Source organism: Chelonia mydas, chromosome 4, assembly GCF_015237465.2.
Source record: "Chelonia mydas isolate rCheMyd1 chromosome 4, rCheMyd1.pri.v2, whole genome shotgun sequence".
In the NCBI taxonomy this organism is placed as follows: domain Eukaryota; kingdom Metazoa; phylum Chordata; order Testudines; family Cheloniidae; genus Chelonia; species Chelonia mydas.
In genome coordinates, this window is record NC_057852.1 from 35,801,013 (window position 1) to 35,818,987 (window position 17,975).

General features: G+C 41.8%; 2 protein-coding genes across 8 annotated transcripts in view; one reads left to right on the forward strand and one right to left on the reverse strand.

Annotated features, from left to right (window-relative positions):
• Positions 1-4,429: 4,429 nt before the first annotated feature.
• On the reverse strand, positions 4,430-12,480 carry TIFA (TRAF interacting protein with forkhead associated domain). The gene is made up of 2 exons (XM_037897057.2): positions 12,238-12,480; positions 4,430-6,720 (listed from the first exon to the last, which is right to left on the reverse strand). Exons 1-2 carry the CDS (start codon positions 12,446-12,448, stop codon positions 6,140-6,142), a joined length of 792 nt encoding a protein of 263 aa, XP_037752985.2. The 5' UTR covers positions 12,449-12,480; the 3' UTR covers positions 4,430-6,139.
• The window catches only part of ALPK1 (alpha kinase 1), an 82,927-nt gene continuing 70,313 nt past the window's right edge, over positions 5,362-17,975 (forward strand). For 2 of the 7 annotated variants that reach the window (XM_043545338.1, XM_043545337.1), the window contains exon 1: positions 5,362-5,539. The gene's annotated coding sequence lies outside the window, so the exon portion shown is untranslated. Of the gene's footprint in view, positions 5,540-12,449; positions 12,566-17,975 lie in introns of those variants that run through there. The other 5 variants (XM_037897053.2, XM_037897055.2, XM_043545336.1 and 2 more) reach the window with 5 other exon arrangements.

The following is a 17,975-nucleotide window of genomic DNA, read 5'->3' on the forward strand; positions in this document are numbered from 1 at the left end:
GTGAAGAATTACAGGTAAATAACTTTTTTCTTATTCATTTGGCAGTGCAAAAATAAATGATCAACTATTTTCTAAGTAGGTGCCCTTTTATTGAAGCTAAGTCATGTTCTAAAATCTGCTCACTTTCAAAATGGTTCCATGTTATGCATACCATTTTGTATTCTGCTAATGAATAGACAAGTTTGTTTATGATATTTCATGATTTAATACCAGTATCTCCAGTCTATGGCTAAACTACCAAAGTGCAGCCATTTGTTTTCTTGCTGGCATTTTTCATCCAATTCGTTCATGCAAACTGTTCTTACAGTAAGTTTCATGCAAAAGGTGCTAGGGTGATTTACAATCTTTCTCATGCACCACGGAAAACTTTTATTGAACTGGATAAGTTATGTAAAACCAATGTCATAAACCTAGACTTCAAATAAAAATCATGTCTTCTCTCAGATCTTGCACAGTAATTCAAACTAGCCCAAACGTTTCCCAGACCACATAGATAAATCTTTTCCACTGAATATTTATTTTATCTGAAATGGTTTGCTTACCTTTAATGTGGGTGGACTTTGAAAATTCACAGAAACAGCATGTGAATTTTGTGCACTGAGGAAAGGACACCAGACCTAAGACAGAAAGAAAAACATTTTCCCTGATAGAAGAACTCTCTCTCTTTCACTCTCCTATATCTCTCAAAATCTGTTCACATCATATTTTGTTTTTTTTTCCACACAATTCATAATGAAGTCTGAGCCTTGAGAATTTTGAGATTTTATGTGTACTAGCTGACAGCTGTCAACTAGTAATCTGTAGATGTAACTGTCAGTGTCGGTTGCCTGAGCTGCACTCCCTCCCATTTGAAATTTTCTTGGCTAAAATCTAGAACTGATGATCTTAGATTACTGCAATTTCTCTACATTGGAGCCACCAAGTTTGCCTCACAGAAGTGAATATAATTCTTAGATTCTTTGGCGACCCATAATAGAAATAGAAAATGTCATTTTTTTCCTATGATCTGCAGTCCCATTATGATCAAGTATGCTAGCTTTCAATAGAGTAGCTCAAAGGGGCACTCGACCAGTTGAAAGTATATAAGAAAGAATGATGACTTTTGGTGACCTCTAATGTTTTTTAACTTGAATGTCCCTTTAGATTTTACAGTTATATAAATACTGAACCAAATTTTGCTCACACTGATGCTGACGTGAAGCCAGAGTGACTCTGATGAAATCCAGTGTATGCAAGAGAAGGATTTGGACCCCTGTTTATAGTTTTCCTGCATTTTCATTAAAGGTCTGATCCAAAGGTAGTCTATGGGAATCTTTCCATTGACCTAGGATCAAGCTCTAAGACATTTTATCCCTGCTCTTCATCAGTGGTGCAGCCAGGGCAAAGCAGGGTAGCCAACCACGAATGGCTCGTCCTGGTATAGAAAGATTCTTCAGTAGCAGAGCCACAATGGCAACCAGTGTAAATTGATGTAAACCTCAGGCTGTTCTCTAATTTATGCCGAGCACTGGACTGTACAGAACTGGCATCTGATCAAAGGAGCAAAAAGATGGCTTTAAGCAATCTTTGCCCAGCACCCTGAATTTCATTGTGCACTCCTTGGCACGGAAGCTTTTTAATTGAATGGTCATAAGTAAATATAACTTTGGAATATTTGTGCTTCAATATTTACACAGCACTTGTATTTTTTGAATGTATTGGCATCCCCTTTGAAAGGAATCTTCACTGGCCACAAAGTGATCTTTAAATGGAACATTTTTCTTGTGAAAAAGTCAATTTGGTATTAAGGACGTATTTCCATTTTGAGTCAAGACTCAGATGGCACTGACCAGCTGTAGCCATGAAGGGAAGCGTGTCTGCTACAAGATAAACTTTTTTTTTTTTTTGGGTGGGTGGGATTCTCATCTGAACTAACCGAAACCTTACAAATTATTTGGATTTGGGAATTTTGTTTTTCCTAAACTGTTTTGCCTGTTTCGAGGGCTGAATTCTCCTACTAGTCAATAGAGCTGGATCTCGACTGAATATTTTGCCTCTGTTCCACAGAAATCAATGGGACTTCCATTGCAGAATGAGTGCAGAATATACAATGAAGCTCTGTGCTGTGGTTTACAGGTCTGCTGTGTGGATTGGAATGGAGAATTTTTATTGAGTCAACAGGTTTTTTGTGGGGGTGAGGCCTCTCTTTACTCCTCATATAATCTATTTGAATGGTAGAGACCAGAATATCAAATATGAGTTGCCATTTTGTTGAGAATATTAACTTGGGAAATGTAATAAATGGTCAGGAACAATGCAACCAAGTTGAATTTTTCTATGTGACAGGACCAGTAAATAGTGAAGAAAGTAATATCATTGTACAATGCAAATTCTGGCAACCTGTTTTGAAGTTAAGTCTAAGATAGCACCAAACAAGAGTGTCAATATTGTAAATTACAGCTGTAATACATTAGTAAAAAAAACTAACAGGAATACAATTACTTTATGTGGGTAAGTACAAAACAACACTTTCAGGCAGCAAGCGAACACACTAAACATAGTAAATCATATGTATTTTATGACTAGATCTAAGGGCCTGATTTTGAACAGAATTGTCACTACCCGGCCTTTTTGCACCCAAGTACAAATATCTGTGCACAGTTATTTGCAAGTGCATTTGGGTGTCTGTGTTGCATGACTGTGCCCATATATCAAATACTTAGATGTTTAAACTGATAGCAGTTGTTCCTACAAGATAAGGACAAATAAAGCAAAGCTTGTGCCATAATTTTCAAAGATGAGATCCTGCAGTTAGGCTCCAAAATCCATATTTATGGAAGCTGCTAGGTGCTCAGGACAGATGAAAATCAGGTGACTTATTTAGATGGCCTAACTGTTGGCACCCATTTTTTTTAAATCATTGTTCAGGTTTTAAAATTCTGCCCCTTAATGTGCATCTAAAGCTACATCCCACTCTTCTCCTGATAAGAGGAGTAAATTTCTTTAGTACTATAGACAGTATCTGTATACTAGCTGTAAAGACAAATTTATATCCAGGTGGATTATATATACAATTCGCAGAACCAAATGTTTATGGTTTAAAAAGTCCCTCTACTAAATAACAATGCCCTTGTGGGTCACACAGATTTAAAAACCTGAAACAATGAAGCTGTTAGGTGTCTATCTTCAATTTAGTGTTGAGTGATACTCCCCACCCACCCAATCCAGTGTAATCCTAAAAGCATCTCTCTCAGTTTTTCTTGTAACATAGTGAGTTAGCATTGCTATGATTTCCAGCATTCTCTCTACCTAAATCCTTTTAGATGGTTCATTTAATCCCTTTAAAATTTAGGAATGTATTTCAATGTTATCCATAACTGAGTAAAAATAGAATCATACTTGATAAGATGGTGGTCGGGGCTCAGTTCTAACAAAGCCTTAGCAGTTTGATCCTCTCCACATTAGCAGACACAACATAGTTGATGGGAAACCCTGGAGGAGCCACGTTAGATCCTGAGGTCTGAATGAGATTCTATGAGGTGGAAGTACAGAGTTTGGCCCCAAGTTTCAAACAGGTTCAATTTCTAGCATAGACATTGCATGCTCTGTGGTCCCGTCGTGTAGTCAAAAGAGCAGGTTTGAAATCAACATGTACCTGGTTAGAAATCACAACTAGAAACTCTTTGCCACAATGATCTATAGTGCAAATTTGTAATTGTTTAAGCATTTCCTTTGTTGCTTCCCCAAACATTCTTTTACCTGAAAGTTGCATCTGAAGTGAGAGCATGCAGTCATTCTAGATAAACCCACTCCTCATATTATTCAGTGCTCAACTTTCTGAGCCCTATTCAATATTACCCTGCGGTCCCTTTGTGCCAGCTAAGCTCGTGTAGAAGGGGGACAGCTTAGGCATGAAAGCCACCCAATGTAGGGAGCTTCTGTACCCCCTCCAGAGGATCCCCAGGCATGAGGGTATGCTGGGGATACAGAGGGAGGGGACTGGGATGTGACTGGGGGAGACCTGTGCTTTGGCAATTCTGTGCTCCTGAGGAGACCCAGAGTTTGTTACAGCAGGGGAGAAACTTGATGCAGCCCTCAGGGGCAGAACTGAATTGAATTAAGTAGAGCCAGAACCCTGAAGTTTGTGGGATAGGAGAGAAGCAGCTGTTGGGCAGGGGATTACACACTCTGGGTGAATTAAAATTTAAAAATGAGGGTAAACAATGCATAGCTATGTGGCTAATGTTGTTGTAGGTCTCCAGGTGGCATTATTTCAGGCACTCTTCTATTTCTCTGAAAGCATGATTTTGGAGCAATGCTCATCACCAACTGTGATCTCATCGCCATCTTTTTAGATGCTGAATAATTGCCAGTAAAGCTTGAGATCTCAGAAAAATTTTCCCTTATATATTTGTGCTTACAAGATATAACCACACAAGAGTACAAAATATTATAAGGCGTGCAAACATTTTTAATAAAACCTCAACTGGACTTTCACATTATTTTATTTACACTCACATCTTTGAAGATGTAATAGCATTTTTATTATAGCACATTCTGATCACTTTAGGATTAGAAGAAAAATTATGTTTCTGTGGGGCTACAGAAAATTCTTTCCTGGGTATCTGGCTGGTGAATCTTGCCCATATGCTCAGGGTTCAGCTGATCGCCATATTTGGGGTCAGGAAGGAATTTTCCTCCAGGGCAGATTGGAAGAGGCCCTGGAGGTTTTTCGCCTTCCTCTGTAGCATGGGGCACGGGTCACTTGCTGGAGGATTCGCTGCTCCTTGAAGTCTTTAAACCATGATTTGAGGACTTCAATAGCTCAGACATAGGTGAGAGGTTTATCGCAGGAGTGGGTGGGGGAGATTCTGTGGCCTGCGTTGTGCAGGAGGTCGGACTAGATGATCATAATGGTCCCTTCTGAACTTAGTATCTAGGAGGCTAAATATACCAACAAAATAGCTCTATTTTCACAAAATATGAATAAAAAAGTTTCAGAGTTTCATTTTCAACCCTAACATAGAAGTTAGGGTTGAAAATGGATCTCAGTCTGAATACAGATTGCACTTCAGTATCAAAGTTAATAATGCAATATAACAAGTTTGCATATTAATCCTGGCCATTTGTAGTTATTTATAAAGCCAGAACTTTGCACCGTGTTTTACAGAAATAATTAAACAGAAATATATAGAGAGAGACCCTGTGTTACTGGGGCTGTGTTACTGGGGCTGGCACTTTCAGCTCCTGAATCGGAGAACGAGCCAACTCAAATCCACCTGGAGGTAATGAAATCCCTATGTGCCTAGTTGACAACTAATTAGCTAATGACCCTGACAAAGGATTACCAGCTGAGTTGGTTTCTAGAGACAGGAAGTTCACCAGAGCCAGGAGCCTAGAAGTGCACTCCTAGACACAGGGAATGCCCAACTAAAGGCTAGGCTGTCAAGCTACATACTGCTACAGAGAAGAGCTACATCTGACTCTGGAGAAAATTCTTCCCAGATAGTGGCAAGAGGCCTGAACTGAGAGAACTGCTGGAGTGGACTGGTGTACTCAGGTGGGATGGATAAATTAAGACTGACTGTCTCCTAGCTAAGACACTGGGGTGAATGTTTGGATGCATTTTCAGTGGGGCTCCAGTTAATAAACTAGACCCCCTCAGAGGGATGCTATTCCCTAAATAAAGCCTCATTTAACTTACTGATAGCCCACTTGGGAAAAGTGAGGCAGGGAGCATCTACAGGACACCTGGCCAAATAGTGGTACTATAGGGCAGGTACACCCTGTCTGAAAGAGCTTATGATCTATGGCCCCAATCCTACAACTGGATCTGCTACCATGGGCCTTTATGCCCATGCAAAGATCCACTAACTCTGATTGGGGTTTACCACAGACAAACATAGAAGGTGATAACACAGTGGCAGGGAGGAGACAGGATAGACATTAAATAAAGATGATGCAGGACTAATGACATTTGTAAATGAATAAGTTCTGATATGTTTAAACAGAGTGTGCAAGAGGGGAAGAATACATAACACAGCAGTGGCAACTATGAAAAGCAAAACAAATGCAGTCCACTGAGGAGATAAGATTTGGTCCTCTGAAGTCATACTGAATTAGATATTGGACACTGTTGAAAGCAACCTTCTCCCTTCTATCACAAATCATTTTCATCCATCTCTACTGGTTTTACTCCTTGGGAATAGACCAAAGAAGGAAAAATACCACACTCGGATATGGGCTGCAGTGAAGGCAGGTGTCTCTCTTGCAAAAGTGAAGCTTGGGACAACTCAAAGCAAATCTCAAAATAATCCACTGATTCCCCATCTTGTCTTTGCATTAAGAGTTGGTAGTCTCCAAAGCGAATGATGCATTTCCATGGCAGGTCAATTTTGTTTAGGTAGTCCAGTTCCACGTTGTCCACAAGTAGCTTGGTCTTTTTGCTCATGTTCTTTATCTCAAAACCAAGTTCTGAGCTGTTGAGTTGCCTGAAAAACTGCAGGGTAAACTGAACCCGGGAAACACGGGTATCCATTAAATTATAATGGCAGATGTTAGAATCTCGGCCAAATTTTGCCACTTCATCTACCCTGCACCGCTCTCGCTTGTGGAATTTTAAGCTGCGGAACACCTGCTTTTCTTCCTGGCAAGGATGGTACAAAGTTATATGGAGACAAGTTACTGTCTCTTCAGTTTCCACTTCTTCCATGGAGCTCATGATGATGATCCTTCTCAGAACTACAAGAAAGAAAGAAACATGGAATTATTGCAATACCAAAAAAATCCACCTGGAAGGCATCATTTAAAGAACTTTACATACTATTAATCAATTAATGTGTACTTGTTTTATAGAGAACCACGGGTAGTAAACATAGTCTAGCAGCTAGGGCACAGGACTGGTAGTTAAGAACTCCAGGTCAATCACAATCGTTCTATTCCCAGTTTTGCCATTGACTTGTTATGTGGCTCTGGACAGATCAAAAGCTTCTCTGGTTTCCCATCTGTAAAATGAGAAAAAGTACAGAGACAAGGTGAGTGAGGTAATATCTTTTATCGGACCAAGTTCTGTGTAAGAGCAAAAGTTTGTCTCTCTCACAAACAGAAGTTGGTCTGATAAAAAATATTCCCTCACCCATCTTGTCTCTCTAGCATCCTGGGACTGACATGTCTACAACAACACTGCATACAACCATAAGTACAGGCTGTTATGAAACTTCCTTAATATTTTTAAATGTTTTGAGATCTTTGCATGAAACTATGCAAATATATTAACTAGTTCTGCCCCTATTATAAGTGTCTTACTAGATGGATTCACCTTTGAAGAAACATTTTGGTGAAACATCACTGGAAGCCTAAGCACTTGTTTTGTTTTGTAGACCCATATTGGAACTATTACATAGTATTTGTTAATTACTCTGAATATTCTATATCACTATATTATATTCCTTTGACAATATGAAATGTGACAAGTACCCTTTACAAGTACAGCTTGCCTGGGATGTGGGAAACTCAGGTTCAATTCCCCTCTTCCTGCCAGAAAGTGGGGAGAGGATTTGAACAGAGGTCTCAGAGCTCTCTAATCACTATGCTGTGGGACATTCTGGTGTAGGGTTTCCTTGGTCTCCTGTTTTGAAACAGTGGCACTACAGCTAAATAACAGAAGTGTGATTGGACAGACCCCTCAGTCTTGCACTTCCCGGATGGGTTCCCTAACCCCTGGACTATAGAGTCATTCTCCCTCTCCTTCTGGCCTATTGACTATGTCAATATTTATCCATGGTAGAACAGTCAAGAAGGAGCTCAGAAGAACACTAGAGTTTTCAGAACTACCCACTGACACAAACTTTACCTTCTGAAATCTCATTAAGGAGTAGCTGCTGTATGTAATACGTTACAGATTTCGAAAATGAATTTAAAGCGCGTGTGAAAATTCCCCTGCTTTCTCCAACAAAAATGGGGTACAGGATTTGCCATACTGCACCAGACCAGTAGTTCATCTAGCCCAGTATCCTGTCTCTAACAGTGGCCAACACTAGTTGCATTAGAGGAAGATGCAAAAAAAAACCTGTAGTTATGGAAGAGTCTGTCCAGAGGGAAAGTTTCTTCCTAAACTCCATTAATTAGCAGTTGGCTCATGCCTGGAAATATGGGGGATATATCCCTTTCAAAACTCCTTGTTGTTGTTTTTAATCTGTGCTATTGTAATTCTGGATGTTCTTGTCCACATAAATGTCATATTTAACTCTTGGCCACATAGCTTGTGGCAAAAAGTACCACAAGCTAATTGTGCACTGTGTTTAAACGGTATTTTTTTCTACATCCAAATAAGTTCATCGCTTAACTGATATGTACATTTGACTATGAGGTGCATAATCAACATTATTCATTTCATCTCAGTCATTACTAAAAGCAGTTTACAGTTCAGTCTATTGTATTTTATTGCTACATGAAGCATCATTGTGATATGGACTGACATACGATTGCCTTTCCAAGCATAAGATTGCACAACTTTAATCTATAAACATACAAAGAATGGATTACTGGTACTATGACACCTTTCTGTGATGCCAGTATTTAGAGATACCATATAAATATCTCGAGACCTCTGGAATTATTTTCCTTCCTTGATTGATATTCAAAACAAGGCACAATGCTTTTTCTTACAAAGCAACAGCTCAGGCACAGAACATCTCCCATTTCAGTGCTGGATAAATCTGGCCAGGGAAATCACACTAGTGAACTCTACTTAAGCATTACTTGCTAGAGTGGTGCTAATATGGTTTTCCTGGCCATTATAAGCAAAACCTAAATGTTAAGAAACAAATTAATTTCAAGTAGATTATGATTTCTAGGCTGTTTATAACACCTGTAAATAATTCTGCTTTTCCCCAGCCCATCTTGAAAACAATATAGTTGATTTTGAGTAAAATTATAAAACTGCAATATGCAATTATAGTTCTTTCTAAAGTGATTTGGTGCTTATGAAGAGCAACTTTCAGTCATGCCTGACCTTGGAAAAGATCTGAACCTGTAACTTACAAGTGGAAAATTCTACATTCCATCAGTCTACCCCTAAATCAGTTGGAGGTGCATCAGTAATGCTTACTGTCTTTCAATTACCAGAGCGGAGAAGTGTATTCGGAAGAATTTGCAGATGTTGTGAATGTGACATGCCAATGCAGGCCTGTGTGTTTTGTTCAAAATTTTGCATGTCAAATTTTACAAATTACCATTTGCTTCTATTAAAGGCCTAAGGCGGCATGAGGGGATGTCAGGAAGTTCTCTCAAACAGAGAAGGCAGTTCCTAGATACTGGATTACACCTCAGTAAGTGGACAGCATGTAGATTAGACAGGGCTGCAATGGGAGCAAAATCTTTTCCACGGTGCTACAATATATTTTTAAGATATGGGTTTTGAATTTTGCATGGAAATATGCACTTAATTAAACTCTTGCCCAGTTGGGGCCAAGTCCTGAAGGAAGCAAAAAGCCCCCAGCCGTTAGCAAGAGTTTTACATACATAGGACTACAGTGTTGAACCCTTAGTGTCATTTCACATTTGGAATGTGCATACTTGGCTCACTTCCCCTTACATTCCACACAACTCCATCAGCAAAAAATCCACACAACTTCCTTGGGACACCGACTGTTAACATCACCGTGCATGGGAATTTGTGGATCTTTTGCTGAAGGGTTAGGCTGCCGTACACCCACCCCACAAAAGAAAATTTCTAACAACAAATTTTTCGCTCACATTCAAACTTTTTCTACTGACAAATAAAACAAGCAGCAAGAGGCCCACAAAGCCAGATTACAAATGTGAAAACACTAATGATACAACTGTTTTGAAAGCAATTCTGACTCCATTAAATCTCATAAAACTTAGAAAGGGAACAAACTGGTTAAACCATCAGGTCTATCCTCCCCACGTAGAAGATATCAATTCCTAATAGAGGCCATAATAAATGTTTGTGCATGCTCATTTAACAAATAATTTCTCCACCATAAAAAACCCTGTAAATTCAGATTCTATATGACAAATCTTTGGATACTGCAATGATGAGTGTAGACAAACAGCTGCATTCCACCCTCAAATGCATCCTTGCAACTCTCATTGATTAAAAGGGAATTTATAGGTCTGTGATGGGGCAGCTGCCCCCTCACTGGTATATAAGGGGTTAAAGCAACCCTGCCTGCATGGGAGGCAGCCAATAAGGAAAAGGCTTGTAGTGTCAGACAGTTAGGGGAAGGTTTATTGGAGGAGCTAATCAGGGCCAGCCATATAAGAAGGGGCTGCTGAGCTAAGCAGAGGCAGTCACTCCCTACAGTTTGAGGGAGGAGAACTGGCTGCTCAGCGCAGAGGTTCTCAAACGGTGGTCTGGGGCCCCCAGCGGGGCCAAGAGCTGGTTTGAGGGGGTCTCCCAAGCATAGCTGGCATTAGCCTTACTAGGGCCCAGGACAGAAAGCTGAAGCTCCACCATGGAGGACTGTAGTCTAGGGGCCTGAGCTCCAGTACCTGGGGCTGAAGCCTGAGCAACTTAATTTTGCGAGGCTCCTTGTGGCATGGGCTACTGGGCAATTGCTCTGCTTCCTACCCCTTAACGCCAGCCATAGATTTTATACGGAGAAAAACAATTATTGTGGTACAGGTAGACCGTGGTGTTTTTATAGCACGTTGTGGGGGCCACAGAAAGGAAAAGGTTGAGAACCCCTGGCTTAGCGAACTGGAGCACAATGGACAGAGCAGTGCTGGGCGGGGTCAACAGGCTGACTGCTGCCAAACTGAGGGCCTGATACACAGGCAGAGGAGGTATTGGGACTGCAGAGAAGGAGATGGCAGAGTTGGAGGAGGGGTAGCACATGGCTGCTGGCCACGGGATCCCTGGGTTGGGACCCAGAGTAGCGGGCGGGCCTGAATCTTCTCTCCCTCCTCCCCGACTTTGCCTCCACTTGCCACTGAGGGGCATGGTCAGTGTATAGACTGAAGTTTGCTACTGAGATAATCAGCTAAAACCTGGACTGCAGTTCACCAGTGAGGCAAGCAGTTGGACTGAGGACTGTTGGCCCCCTAGAACAGGGGATAGAACCGAGTAGGGGCAGAGCGGGAGGGCTGTGTCCAGAAGAGGACGACCAGGTCTGGGGAGCGACGCAGGTCCTGGATGCAGAGACAGTGGAGTGAGGACAGGCAGGACACCACCTGAGGAGGACGCACTGGCAACCCCGAGCTAATGGCCAGCAGGGGGTGCCACGGTGGTGAGTCGAACACCTGTCACAAGGTCCAAGAGCAGAATTTCCCATAATGCCTGGGAATTGACTAGAGTAAAGAAAACCTCCCCCCCCTCCCCCACATATCTTGCTATGTTTATTCCTTTGTAATGTTTTTCTTTTTTAAAAAGAGTAAATTTACTGAGTTGACAGTGCAGCAAGATCTAGTACAGGCATCCAGGGTCCTGACGATTAAGGGCTTGATCCTGCGCCTAGTGAAGACAATGGCAAAACTCCCACTGCCTCCAACAGCAGCAGGCACGCGCCCTCACATCGCAGCAGAGGTGTCCCTCCAAGCTCCATCCCGCCGCAGACCGGGAGGAGGCATCTCTTCACCCATGCAAAAAAGGAAGCTACGCTAAATGGATGAGGGCAGCAGGCGGATGCACAGTCCCACGCACATCTCTGTCTGTGAACAAGAACCTGCCCCTCAGTGCCAACGGCAGGGGAAAGGAGGAGGCCCGCTCCCTTGGCTGCCACCTGCGGGTGGGACTTTTTTCTCCTCGCAGCTGAAAAACCCCAGACGCCGATTTCGTTGGCCCAGAAGCAGCTGCCGGCAGCGCATCCAAAGTGAAACACGCCCACGCCTGGCGCCGCCGCTGGAGCGTCTGGCTCGCCTCGAACAGCAGGGCTCGAAGGCGCCCCGCGCCGGGGCGGGCAGCTGCGCTACGCCACGTGCAAGCCAGCGGGAAGTCCCCTGCCTGGCGGGGTTACCAGCTGCCCCCCGCTCCGACGAGCAGCCACTAGAGCGACTAGCGAACCGCCGGCTGCCTGCCACGGGCGCGGGTCATGGCACGCCGCCCTTTGCATCCGCAAATCAGCCCCACCCCACTGATTCGCTACCCACCCCCCGCCCCCCACCCCGCTCGTGGGGCAGCCCCTGCGGACGTCGGCCCCCCTTTCCCCACCGCTCCCATCCATCCCCTGTAAACTGCCCCCCCCCGGGGAAAGAACTAGCGGCAAGAAACAGCGCTCAGCTCTGTGCGCTCACCTCCGCCGGCGGGCCCCAGATCGCAGCCAGGCGGATGCCAGCGGGGTGTCGCGGGAGCGAAACGAGCCTCTCCCGCGCCCTGAGCTTGCTCCTCTCCAGGCTCGGCGTAAACACGAGACTGTTTATGCAGAGCTGGCAGAGGACAGGACTTTTCCCCGCACTCCCCTCCCGTTGCCTGCCCGGGGTGGGGGAGGGGGAGCAGCTGCACCATGGGACTTGTAGTTCGCAGCGCTCGGGCGGCGGCTTCAGCCGTCCCAGGAGGGCTTCGCGTAGGACGGCCACCGAAACAAACCCGCTGGACCGGCGGCTTCTCTTCGGCGAGCGTCATGTAAGTGCCCAGCACAGCGGTCCGCAAGGCGGATAATTAAAGGGGCGCCAGCAACTTAAAAACCAGGCGGCGGTCCGAACCTCTGATTGTTGGGAATAACGCCTGCTGGTCACCAGATCGGCAAGGGATGACAGAAATGTATTTCCCTCTTCTCTTGTCGCTGTGTTTTCTTTGCGCATTTAGCAGCCCTCTGTGTGTGGCGGACTCTACCGCTTGCTTTGTACACTCGTACAGTCGGTCGGTTTCCTTTGCTGGTGCTGTGGCCTTTCACACAGCAACGGAGCTGAGAAACATTTTAATAAAAACGAAAATGAGTGAAAAGCTCCCAGAAACTGTCATGGGGGAGGCAGGGCAGGTGTACTGCCTGAGACTACACTCCCATATAAGCAATGTCCATATAATCATATTAATTAAAATTGACCCGTCTTGTAGAAGGTGTCAGCATACCTGACATGTATTAATTAAAGTTAAAGGAAGTGTTCTAGCTCCATTCAGAAGTTTGTTTCTATCTGGGTTCTTGTACAGGATCTATGAGGGATAGAGTTTATCTAGGTGTATCCTACATGTTGTTTGCATTCTATCAGTGTAAGAAAAAAGTTCTCTTAACACTACCATGATCAGATTTCTGTGCCACTGATTATTTTATTTTGAGCAAAATCTTACTCGATTTACTGTCTCACAGCCCTCACCGAAGTTAGTGGTGATTAATGGGACTTTTGTGTAAGCAACTCTCAGTAGTCCATTCTAAATAAACATTTTTTGATATAAAAAGTTTTAAAGTTATATTTCTAGGCAGCAAAACAGGCTGAGTCAAATGGTCAGTTAATTGCTTTTGGACACCATTCTGCATGTAAGCCACTGAAAGACACTTAACTAGTTCCCAAGTGTATTTTTCCCCTGTTATTAACCACCCTTCCCCACTAGACTTTATTTAGAAACAAACAAAATATCTGCTTATAATGTGGTATGCCGAATACTTGTCAGTGTTGTTAAAATATCGACTTACATTTTAAAATCGGAAGTAAATTGAAAACTGGTAGGTTACATCAAATGAACTACCCAACTAAATTATCCTGTACATTTCGCAATGCAATGTGAGACAGGACACTGCTCACTGAGGAGAAGGAGGAATCTTTATTCATGAAACTTTATGGTTAAGATCGTAAACCCATTGTGACACTGCACTCCATATTCTTCATAGTATAATGATTCATTTTATGCAAGACAGGTAATGTAAGATGTCATTGGAAAAGTTATGATTTGCTGAATAGGATTATCCTATTTGTATGCATGTATCATTTTTGTATCTGAAGTTATGAATATTGGCTATGTGTCTGTGTTTCAAATGTAGTTATACCTGGGTGATGCCTACTAGGCAAGATGCTTTCAGTCTAGATAGTGGGTGCTGAAGGGCGTATTCAAGGTAATGAGCCATTAGGGAAAACAGAAGGCCTCAGGAGAAGCTTATCCATCATTTGGTGAGCCTTCCTGTGAACGCTCCATACAATCTGTAAGTAAGGCTGCTATGACTCAGCAAGGTATGCAAGGGCATGTAACCAGGCCACATGATCCATCTTGGGATGTCAGTGTTTTTCCACAAGCTGAGTTTCAGACAGTTCCCTCCGTATAATAAAGGTATCTAAGGCAGAGAGTGACATCATCTGTTCTTCACTCCCCACATAAGAAGATTCCTGGAAACACCTAAAGAACAAAAACTGAACTGGGAGAAGTGCTGGACCCAGGCTAAAGGGATTTCTAGCCTGTGTATGAAAGACCTGAGGATTCCAAGCTGTAAACCAAGTGTAGCTTGTCCCTTAAGAATCTGCAAGCCTGCTTGTACCATCTCTGCAGGTGAGAGATTGGATATGAATTAGCAGTTTATCTAGTATGATCAGCTTAGTTTGCATTTTTGTTTACTTACTAAGTAATCTGCTTTGATCTGTTTGCTACCACTTAGAATCACTTAAAATCTATATTTTTGTAGTTAATACATTTATTTTATGTTTTAATCTAAACCAGTAAGTTTGAAGTTAAGTGCTTGGGAATCCTAGCTCAGAGGGGCTGTTGCATTTCCTCCTCACATTGAGGGGGGGGAGGGGAAGCAAACTGGATAATAAATTTATACTGGTTGGGGTTTAGACCAGGGCAGGACGATACAGCTCTGGGGACCTAGGCTGGGAAACTGGTTATTTTGGCTGTAGCCTCTCTACTGTTGGTTCATGCAGTAGCTGGTCAGAGCCTGCAGGTAACTGCAGCTGGGTGTATCCCTGCCTGTGTAAATGCGGTGGAAGTATAAGATTAGGAGCGGGTCTGCAGCTTGTCACAGCAGCACAGTGTGAGAGGGAGCCCAGGCTGGTGGGTCAGAGGGCTCAGTGGCACACCAGGGGGAACCCATCACGCTCATAAAAGTCAGTAAAAATGAACATTATATTTCCAAACAATCATTGCCTGCCCTCTTTTATAAGTGAAGCATTTTGTATTACTCACTATGGTGATAGCTTTGATCTTATAGTAAATACCACATGTTCACCATGACTGAATAACAGTTATCATTGTAATAAATATCTGAATTCCTTGACATCTGTAGGTTCAGAATCTCAGTCTAGTGTTGCATTAAACAGTGTTTTGTCTTTAAGATCCTGTTGGAGTTGAAAGAAAGAGAGCATCTGTAAATACACACATGCATATGTCTGAGTGTAGAGCGCATGATGAATGCCAAATTAGGCCCTCTGTACAGTTTTCAGTCTTCCCACATTCATTTTGTAGTACCTAGTGTTCAATCAGTATCACACTTAGTAAAGCACACAAACTACTTTGGACTACATCTGTTTCAAGTTTAAAACAAAACTAATTTTGAGATCTCCAATCACAAAGGAATTACTGAACAATGTCTTTAAAAATGTGGAAATCACATTTTAAAATCCTGGGATAATTCAAAAACAGACAAAGAAAATTGTACTAAACTTTACAGTGGGCAGGGGAAACAACAACCCACTTGGGACTGGAAGTGAATGTGCAAAAATTAATTTCAAATGGCAATTTTTCTAAAACATTTTCATTTATAGGTGCTTAGTGTCTCTTAATTCATAACAATGCTAACAAGCAGTTCCGCTGAAACTCTGGTAACCACCAGAGTTGAGGTTGGAACGTGAGATATGTATAGAGTCTTACCCAGTTTTCTTTATATGTAGTTGTAGGATTGTCTCCAACTTCTCCCTCAAGGACTGGCTTTGTCCATAACTCATGGAGTTGGGAGGATTTCTACATTCAATTTGTTGTTTTACCATAACTGATGGCCAATTTGGTTGTCTGCTTAAGTCACTGAATTTTTCAGGTGTGCCTCTTTCTTTAATAGCTTGTCTCAAAGATAGACAAAATTAGACTATGAAAGCAATGCTCCCAGCTGATAATGTGTAAAACATAAAGTAGATGTATTTATGCCAGTACATATTAGAATCATAGGAATTAATGTGATAAATAAAATTTGTAAATGTTACCCTAATATGATCTAAACACAGAAAAGGGAAACTCTCTTCAGTTCTTAGCTTACAAATAGATATTTGTGTCCTTAATTATGTGTAACTTTCAGCAATCACACCATGCTCAGATCCTCACATGAGGTTTCCTCCAATGTGCATTCACTTCACTGGGGCTCCAGACAAGATCCAGGATGTACTGCTGTCCTTTAGAATTCAATCTGTGAGCTAAAGACTAAGCCCAGTCGTCTTGTGCTCAAGTCACCTTCAACTGAGCTCCTAACAATGTATCCTAGTCACTGGCCCACATGCCCAGTATTGAATCCCTACAATCAAAAGTATTCAGAACTGAACTGTTCTTTGGTGACACTCCAGCGTCACCTCTGCAGTGTCTTGGCCACAGAGACAAATGCTCGATCATAAAGTGATTACATCAAGGAAAACATATTTGTATTGTAATTCCTCTATACAGAAAGATTTTCCCCCACCCGTCAGGGTGTTTATATTATAAAGACTCTGCTTTTAGGGAAACATTTAGGTTTGTTTTCATTGGGTTTGTTTGGTTTTACATTTACGGCTTAATTAAGGTATTTGCCAATGAGAATAAAGTAACTTTTCTTATGTTTTAAGAAACAAATGCTGAGTCTGATCAAATTTTACTGACTGTTAGAGAAGAAAAATCCTTTCTTGGCTGGCAATCCAAGTTCAGTCAAAAATAATATTTTATTTTGAGTCCTGATGCAAACTTACTGCATAATAAAAGTTCAGTTATAGCATCTTTCATCCAATGGTTTCCAAGTTCCTTACAAAAATGAGCAGGTATTAATTACAGAAACTTCTCTGTATGTCAGTTACTGTAAGTTACTTTCACAGGATTGCACAGTGAGTGACAGGTTTCAGAGTAGCAGTTGTGTTGGTTTGTATTCGCAAAAAGAAAAGGAGTACTTGTGGCACCTTAGAGACTAACAAATTTATTTGCGCATAAGCTTTCGTGAGCTACAGCTCAATTCATTGGAGTCAGTGGCAGAGTAGGAAATAAATTCCAGGTCTTTTAAATCCCAGCCTTAACTGTTAGACAATACTGCATCTCCCATACTCTGTATGTGACAGTATGATATCTGTGTGCCAAATCTTGTAATCTATACTTTTGCAATATTCCCGTTGAAATCAATGTGTGTTATGCCTGAATAAACTTTGCAGGATTTGACTCCTTGTGAATAAATACTACAATGTTATAAAACACATGCTTAGATTACTATAAATACACAAATTCCATACCACAGATGATTAAACAATACAGTATATTACTTCCTTTTGTATATGAAAGTGCTTAATTGCTTTAGGTACATTTGGCTAGATATGTTGCTTGTGCTCATTTAAAATGATTCTTGTGATGTAACTATTTGGTGTGTACAGTTTTTTGTTTATATTTTTTTTAAAAAGCCTTACTTCAGAGAGAATTTTAGATCTTAGTGCTATTGCTTTTAATATGATAATCCTCAAAAGGATATACTGGTAACAAAGTGAAGGAAAATCATCTCTGTCATACATATCCCAGAATGTCTTTTTAGTGCAACAGTCTTGTGTGGGTGTGTTTTTCTGTCAAAAAGTATCTTGTTACAGACTGACGGCGGAGGTTGCTGTGATTGGAAAACCCACAGTTGTGCAACTTTTATGTGCTTTTATTGTCTGTGCTGTTTTTCATGTCTCTTGCTTTCCTCTCATTTCCTGAAACAGAACTAACTTACAAGAACTCTGTGATATTTGATGATGATAAGGAATGATTGTCTTCCTGAATCAGATTTCATGCTATCATCAGTCGGGTAATCTGTTTTATCTTCCCACCATTCATCTGCTTATTATTTGATAAGCACTTGGGTGTAGGAGGATTTTTTCTAGGAAAGTTATAGTTAATATGAGGTTAAAGAATCTTT

What these genes read in the sequence shown, in the direction of transcription:
- TIFA (XM_037897057.2), bottom strand. Translation starts at nt 12,448, where the DNA reads ATGGTGCAGCTGCTCCCCCTCCCCCACCCCGGGCAGGCAACGGGAGGG. An exon ending in TCTGGGGCCCGCCGGCGGAG is followed by an intron (nt 6,721 to 12,237) that starts GTGAGCGCACAG and finishes TCTTTCTTGTAG; the next exon opens with TTCTGAGAAGGATCATCATC.